The 8,555-nt window shown below is 40.6% G+C and overlaps 1 protein-coding gene across 1 annotated transcript in view; it reads left to right on the top strand.

The window, feature by feature from the left end:
- usp54b (ubiquitin specific peptidase 54b) overlaps positions 1 to 8,306 on the top strand; it is a gene marked incomplete in the record, with an annotated part of 77,166 nt that extends 68,860 nt beyond the window's left edge. Inside the window, 4 exon segments of the mRNA XM_014007083.1 lie at positions 202 to 962; positions 2,104 to 2,231; positions 2,338 to 2,469; positions 6,115 to 8,306. Coding sequence (XP_013862537.1) covers positions 202 to 962; positions 2,104 to 2,231; positions 2,338 to 2,469; positions 6,115 to 6,201 — 1,108 coding nt within the window.
- Between the last annotated feature and the right edge of the window lie 249 nt (positions 8,307 to 8,555).

The following is an 8,555-nucleotide window of genomic DNA, read 5'->3' as shown; positions in this document are numbered from 1 at the left end:
TGTGTGTGTGTGTGTGTGTGTGTGTGTGTGTGTGTGTGTGTGTGAATCTGCTTGTTTATCCTGTCGTTGTGACCTTCCCTCAATGCAGTAACTCACCTGACGTCAAAGCTTCTCTGTGTTTTTTTTTTTTTATTTCTTTGTACTTGTGGCTCCTGGCTGACTGACATTACTCCCCCCGCCCTTCACTCCTGTCTCCTCCAGTGAACAGCCTGGCTCGGTCCAAGTACTGCTGACGCCCAATCAGGAGGAGGAAGAGGACCAGGCAATGCCCAGCCAGGAAGCCGCTCAGGGCCAGGACCCGCCCCCTCCACCCTACCGGCCTCGGCCTACGCTCACCCTCAGCATCGCTCACCCCTACGGCCCGTCCAGTCACGGGGAGGAGGAAGGCGAGGACGGGAGGGAGGCGACGGGGGTGAGGCTGTGCGAGCTGCTGCAGGCTGGAGGGGTGAGCGTCAGACCCCTGGGGAAGCACTTAGCCATCTCCCTACCTTCGCTTCCCCTGCGTCTCTGGGACACGCACGTCACACATACCTCCCTCTCTGCACACCTCAGAAACACACGCTCCCCACCTCCCCCGTCACCTCCTCTGGAAACTTTGGGGCAAAGGAAACCCCTCGCGCCACTCTGGCAGCCCCCGCAGCCCCATTCCCCCGACGACAGGGCTCATCACCGACAGCAGTGCGGAGCCGCGGCTGACGGCAGCACGCGTCACTGGTCCTCCTGGAGCTTGGACCGCCCAGACGCCGTGGTGTCGCCATACGACACGCCGCCCGACCGCTGCGTCCCCATCAGGCCGCAGACGCCCAGCCAGAACTACAGCTACAGCTGCCAGTCCTCTCCAGGGCACTACAGCTCCCAGCATGCACTGGGGCGGCAGGGTAATCCCTGCTGTGACCGAGAAGAGGCTGAGCTGTCTGAGCTGGACTCCCTTTACCAGGCCAGTCTGCAGGCTGGAAGGACAGGTAAACACACACACACCTACAACACACACAAACACACACACCCATACACAAACACACATTAAGTATTAACAGCTGATCAGGAGTCAGTTTCAGAGTTCTGGCCTTTATTATTGTGTGAATGTTAGTAAATATTCATTCAACTGATATTTTTTCTTCTGTATGTTTTTGACATTTAACTCGTTCCACAATTTTCTGTTATTTTAACAATTAATAAACGAATAAATATCAAAACGTTCAGCTCGGTTATGCCATGGGTGCAAAGACTTTTGGTACTTCAGCAATTTATATAATTTTTCAGCTAATTAGCTTTTTCTGCCGTTATTTTTCTCATTGAAATTGATTAGACTTATTTTCAACATCCTTAAAACCCTTTAAAAATGTTCATAAATCTTTACTGCAGTTTTTGTTCTGTTTCTGCTTTTTACCTAACTCCTTTGTGCTCGTTTCAACTTCCTTCAACGTTTTTTTTTTCTTTTTTTTGCTAATTTTATTTTTTTCTGCTTTTTCAGCTATTTTTTCCTGTTAATTTTCAATTTTAGAGCTTCTAACTCCTTACTAGTAATTTAAACTTTAAACTTGTTTTAGTTGAGTTCTGCTCATTTCAGCAGTTTTATTTTCATTTGTAGCTACTCTGATTCTTTTTTTCAGCTAAATTTGTTTTATTTTATTCCATTTAAAATGACCTTTTTATGAACATTTCTGCTTTTTACTAGTAATTCAGCAAACATGCTCTTTCTGTGGCTTTGTACTAATTTGAGCTTTTTCAGCTATATTTTTTCCTAACTTTAACTGGTTTAGGTTTTTACAACAAATTGTGCTTCTTTTTTTGTGTTTCTGCCAATGTGAGCKTTTTTACTCCCCATTCACCACATAACTGCTAATTTCAACTTGTTTATATTGCTGTCTACTTTTGCTTTCCTACTTTCTGTCAGAGTTAGCTGTTCAAATTTAACTCATATTAACAGTTTTGCTGTAAACAYTGTCAGCTTCTTCAGCAGCTTTCAGGACAAATCTTTCAGTATGAAGCATTCACACTGCATTTTCACAGGAAATACAAATTCTCTTGTTATCAGTATTATTTGAATCTTGTCCTTCATTTCAAATCAAGTGAATCAGAGCTTTTCCATCTGCACGTTTTCAGGCTGCAGCCCATCTGAGAGACTGATATCCCGGATGGGGGGGCAGGTGCGATCCAAGACCCCCAGCGCAGACATGGAGAGGAGTGTGTACGGGGCGGACGGCACCGATCCCTCCACCTACCTCAACAAGGCATCGCCTGCTTATTRATTTTAGCAGCATAACCTGCACGTGTTCACACAGTTCGTCAGCTGGCTCCGTGTTCAGGCGTGATGAAGGACCTTTTCTGTCTCTGCAGCCAGTGATGCTGCGGGATCCGCGTCTGGGGGCGGGGCCTGATGATGGGGAGAACCAGAGGCGAATCGGACGCAGCCTGAGCGGCACGATGGTGACCTCGCGCCGCAGCCGCCTGACTGCAACCCGCAGCTTTGTGAGTAGAGCTCCCACATAGACCTGAATATAGATCACTAGGCTGAGCCCCGCTCATGCCGCACACTGGTAGCATCTGTGACAGCATGGAGGAACAGAGATGGCGTCCAAAAGAGAGAGGCGTAAAAGAAGCCATTTTTGTGAAGAAAGACCGTCCATCATTAAACAGAGGTGGAGGCCTCCGTTTTCAGTTGTCCCCCTCCTACAGCGCTGCTATTGCCAGTATCACTCCACCCCCTGTTACCATAGGTATTAATGAGGTGTCAACGATAGCCATGTGATGTGAGTATCAGTCACATGGAGGCAGCGCTTAAAAGCCTGAATTTTGTCTGAAACTCTCAGACTGAAGAAGTCTCTTGGAAGAGAGACGAAACGTTTCATTAGAGAAGAACCCGTCCAGAGGACCTAAACAATTTTTTTCTTTTTGATTTTTTACCTGGATTACTGAGATGCATCAGGACAATAATTATGTTAATTTCATTCAACAATCATGTAAAACAGCAGATTTATACCAGAAAAATACATATTTTATAAGTAACAATGATTTAAACCAGACCTGAAGTCAGCCTGTAACTTAGACTTTAGCTAGTTGAAAAATGATGACTTCAGCTAGTAATAAAGTATATTTATTATTTCTTCTTACTGTCATAAAAAATAATAATATTTATATTTAACAGTCAACAGTTAGAAAATGTTCTCTGGTTATAGGATGAAACTTGTCTCTATTAGCTAACATCTTCTCAACAAGTCAGGTTCCTCTAACAGAAACCTAAAAATACTCACATTAATATTATTTACACTCTGTAGGTCTAAATATTAATCAGACATTTATAATATTATTTTACACTCTGTAGGTCTAAATATTAATCAGAGGACAAAGTAATATTTAATAGTTTGTGTTAAATTGTAGCATGATTCAACAGAGCTAAACTCTGTATAAATGCTCCACAARCTAATATCTGTTAACTAGTTCAATAACTAACAGTGATTACATGGACTTTATAAGATWATTTTAATTTTAAACTGTTACATTATGTTCTGCTCAGATCACATTGAGCTAAATAAGATCAAATCTGCTGACTTGTGTTGTGAAATGAGATGTTTTCCTKTTTATCTTCTGTTAATAAATCCATAACACAAACAGCTTTTCTGACATTATTTAAAACGTTAGATAAATTATATAAACTGTAAAATATTAATAATAACTGGGTTAATATTATTATTAATAGTTTTAATGATCTCTACATTGTCAGTCCTTTTTTTTCTGCTCTGTTGTCAACATGTACAGTAATGGGAAATCCAGACTCTTGACTGTTTTGCATTAGCCGTTAGCTTCACCATCCGATCACACAGTCACGTGGTTTCTGCGCACTCCAGCTGTTTTATATAACCTCCTTGAGCTCCCACCGCTCTGCTGCCCCCTTGTGGCTTTTAGCAGCAGCTGCCTGACGTCCCCGCATCACGTTTCATTCTCTCCCCTACACACTTTGTCTCATTTATTTTCTGTTTCCAAACTGCTTTCTCTCTAAGGTGAAGCAGGTTGATGTCGGTGCCTCACCTTGCTTACTGCCTCTCTTCTGAGTCCCTGTTGCTATTCCATCACTTCCTTCATCATAACTCCTCTTCATCACCACCTCCATTCACTGCTTCACAGGTAAAGTTTTCTTTAGAGGAAAACAGCTCATTTGCATCTGCAGTAAACTCATGGAGTTTTAGTTGGGCTACTTTGCGTGCCACATAAATGCATTTGCATTTTTTTTTAAAGTTACTGCATTTCGAAACTAATTATCTGGCACAAAAGTCGGAAAGTTTTAATCTACACAAGGCTGTATTTTGAGAAGATTTACAGTATTTTTTTTTTATAAAAGTTTGGAGCATATCCGTGCTTTCAGTCACATTTATTATCAATTTTAAGAAATTATTTTAAACAGTGCATAGTTTCTTCTTGTCCAAGAGAATTATCAAATTCTACAAATCCATTGTAAATACAGAAAGCCTTCTTAAGTCTAGCAGCTTGATTTTTAAATTAGCAATTATGGAAAATACAGAAAAAATGTATTAAAGCACAATGAAAAATAAAAAAGCGCAGATAGCAGACAATCATAACAAAGATTGAAAAGAAAAGAAACAATAATTCCTTTGGAAGAAAAGAGAAACAAAAATATGATCATATTTACCTGTACATTAAAATACAATGGAAGAACTTTCTAAGCATCACACAAAGCACTTTCTAAACAGTTTACTATTTTCTTCTAAAAAATTAACCTTTAAAACCGAAGTTTTATGACTACAAATTCAGAATAAAAAAGAAATGCAGAAATCTTAAAACAAAATTTGAACTAAAGACTTTTAAAACTCTACTTGTTGGAAAGTGATTTCTAAAATTAACATTTTTTTTTCATCAGAAATACAGTATGTATCTGAATTAGAGATGCAAACATTGGCTGATACTATAATGCTGGGCCATCCAATTGGTGGCCTGCGGGCCACATTTCACTTCCAGGTGACTTCAGTTTGGCCCGCCAATAAAACCTTTAAAATAAATTTTCAATATAAAAACTGATTTAAAAGGTAAAATAAAATGTTTTAACAAATGCAGTGTTTCCCCATTATTGAGCAACATCCCCACTATGGGGCGCCAAGTGTAAAATAAAATGTTTATTTTTTTCATTATTTAGCTCTCTTTCTGAGTGTAAATCCTTGTTAAAAACTTTCCACCAATATTTTATTGTTATTTAGCTCCCTCCTCTTACATTTAGCCATTTTTTACTAAATGTTAAACTTAAATGCTAAATGTTAAATATTAAATCCTAAATCTAAATGTGTAAATCTAAATGCAAAAATTAGATGTTAATGTTGTTGCTAAATGATAAAGCTTACAGTTAAGTATTTCAGAATGGATCACGGAGTTTGCCGTTGATGCGCGGCTTTTGTTGTTGCGTCGTCATCCTGCGACAAAAGCTAATGCTAAAGCTGCCGCTGATGGTATTACAATTTAAATTCAAAATGTGTTCGTTGACGAATATGGATGGTGGCTGTGGTCTGGCAGTTTGAAGTGTAGATAGACACTGGCTGCAACTGCGAGTTTAATGTCTTGTAGGGAAGCTTCAGCAGCGTTAGCAGCGTTAGCGGTTGCTTTTGCCACAGAATGATGATGTCATAGCAAAAGCTACACAGCTACAGCAAAGGCTGTTTTTCCCTTCTGGAGTACGTAAAGGTAAACATTTGGTTGCAACATTGTACAAATAACTTTTACATTTTGATTTACACACTTAGATGTAGGATTAAACAATGAGACATAACATTTACATATAATAATCCAATTGAATATTAAATAAAAACTAGCAAAATGTAAGAACAGTGAGCTAAATCACAATAAAATGTTAGTGGGAATTTTTAAGTTAGGATTTTACACTTAGAAAGTGAGCTAAACAATGAAAATATGTTGATGACCTTTTTAAAAACATTTATTTTACACTTGGGCAATGACGATGAATACCCTGTTATAATGGAAAAGTTAGCCCACCCCTCTGAAACACCACAATACCAATCTCATACTGTTTTTTTTTTTTTTTTTTTTTTTTTTTTTTTTTTTTTTTTTTGTTAGTCTGACTAGATGTTTCTGATCTTTTTCTCTCCTGTCCAGGATCTGTCGGGCAGTGCAGGCAGTTTCTGGCTGTGTCTGACGGGGGTCAAACTGCCCTCGGACCAGAGTCCTGCTCTGTTTCACTGATGTCTCATCCTGTCCACCTTTCCCACGGAGCAGCAGCGCTGTGGTCCAAGACGGCGCCAMCTTGACAACCTGCAATTGGCTCAGACAGGTCGATCATATCGACACCTGTCCTGTTTATCAATCTTCTTCAAAGGACTTACACACACGCACGCACACACACACACACACACGCACACACATATCTGCACTGATGACGAGCCTCCCTCAGCACCTGAAGCACCCCGCTTAGCCTCTCCTTGCCTTTTTGCCCCCTTTGACCTTTGATTCTGTCTATGCAGTCACTCTGACCCCTTAACTACAACCTCAACCTACCCCTCCTTTACTCCCTCGAACTGTTTCCTGTCTCCCTCTGGGTTCTGTGTAGTCGGCCTGGTCCAGCTGGGACCAGAGCTCCACCCAGCAGGACCCTCAGCTCAATGGGAGACTCTTAACCAAGTAGCCACGCCTCTTCCTCTTTCTTCATGGGCATTTCCTGTTTGACGCACATGTAGCTGAACTGAACCTGTTTCAGATGGACAGCCATATTTTCTTCTTATCTTCTTATGTTTTTTTTTTGGCTTTTGTTGTTTTGGTTCCTCCTGCGTGTGGGCGCACAGTTAATCCACGAGACTGAACTCTACTGACTAAAAGTCGTGTACAGAAAAAAAATACTCATGTATGAAACCTGTATGTTCATTAATAAGACCTTATGGAATGTTGATAATTAACAAATATTGATAAAAAGTGGTACTTCCTCATGTCTGCATTTCAAGTAGGAGTGGAGTGCACTTCACAAGTGTCTAGCTGGAGTTTCTGCCCCCCCTAAACCGGACCTAATGACAGCTCTCCCGTTTCTACTGGGAGATTTAACAAGAAAAGCGCTTCCCTTTTCATTTTGTTTCTTTTTCTCTGCACCTTCACCTCTGTCTTTTCTTTCATTTAACCTAATTGCGGTATTTAATTCTTGCTTGCTCTCTTTGTTCTGAACGGGAAATCTGCGGTAGCGCAAACAGGCCAGCAGGCGAGGAGTGTGGAGAGGGAGAATGTAGAGGAGGGAAACTCGCCTCTTAGGCTTTTATCAGTCGAAGCAGACGAACTCAAGTGCACTTTGCAGGAAGAAGTGCACTTTCCGGAAGGTTCCTTTTTTCTTTTTTTTCTTGACCAAGAAGCAGGTGAAGAGAGGTTGGCGGTGTTTATTTTACTTCGACGCCTCAGGTGAACTTCATTGGCACCTATAAAGTCACTCTTTCTTATTCCTTCTCTCCCACTGAAGCAGGTTTTGAGACCCAGACGGGAACAAAAACGGCACACATTCAGCCTGATCCAATACCATGTCTGATATAAATATGCTTTATATGATGAATATGTATTAGAGGTATATTTTCAGCCAATCATCTATCTTGAGAGATGTCAACCATTCCTCGGTGGTATGAACATTCATGAGCCCTCACAAACGAGTAGCATTCTGACACGTGTACGGTACATTTATTATATGCTTTATTCTATATAAATGAACAAAAACCTTATGAAGCAAATGGCCAATGTAAAGTTTTGCAAGAATGTTGATTGATCCTTGTAACTAAACCAAAGGTTGGCACTTAACTTGTTATTTTTATTGTTCACTTAGGTTCATTACTTGTTGATCTTTTTGTTTTGTTTTGTTTTAGTTGTGGATGTGGGAGAATGTAGCCAATTGTAGCGCATGAGTCCGCTATGCAAATTCCCTCACAGTATCAGAGACAGTCAGGAGGCAGACACACCCACCCACTGGGGCAGGGGGGCTCCCATGTACGAGGATGAGGAGGAGATCTCATGTTTATTGCTGCTGATGTTGTTCTGTACGTTTCGGCTGATAGAATGTGAGGATGGAGCAACGAGGAGGAGGAGGTGACGAAAGTAGAAATGGAACAACTGAATGTAAACTCGATCAGTGTGTGTTTGTGATTGACAGTCGAAGGCGGAGAAATGTGGGGAAAAAACTACWGAAGATGGCCTTTTTTTGTGGGTGTGTGTAGACTGAGTGTGTGTCAGTTTCGGGGATCGTGTTGCTCGGGGAAAGAGGGAACCTGTATTTTTGCAATAAAGTTATTACCAATGCACTCCCGCAGGGGGCGTAACCACCATGACCTGTGTGTGTGTGTCTTCATTTGGGGAAAGATTAGGAAAAAAAAAAAAACCACTTTAGGCAAACAAAAAAATAAAAGCACTGCAGAGCAAACACATAAACATCATGTTCACAAAATTTTTATTTAAATGACATAATCATATCTAAATAGTTGAATAAATTATTTATATAAAATTCAAACTACTGGTAGATATTTTTACAAGAATTCTGAGCGAAATTATGTTCTTTCTTTTACTTTTGTTTAAAACCA

This window comes from Austrofundulus limnaeus, unplaced genomic scaffold (assembly GCF_001266775.1).
Source record: "Austrofundulus limnaeus strain Quisiro unplaced genomic scaffold, Austrofundulus_limnaeus-1.0 Scaffold39, whole genome shotgun sequence".
Classification (NCBI taxonomy): domain Eukaryota; kingdom Metazoa; phylum Chordata; class Actinopteri; order Cyprinodontiformes; family Rivulidae; genus Austrofundulus; species Austrofundulus limnaeus.
The sequence above is the reverse complement of the archived record's forward strand: the minus strand, read 5'-3'. Positions and strand labels throughout refer to the sequence as shown.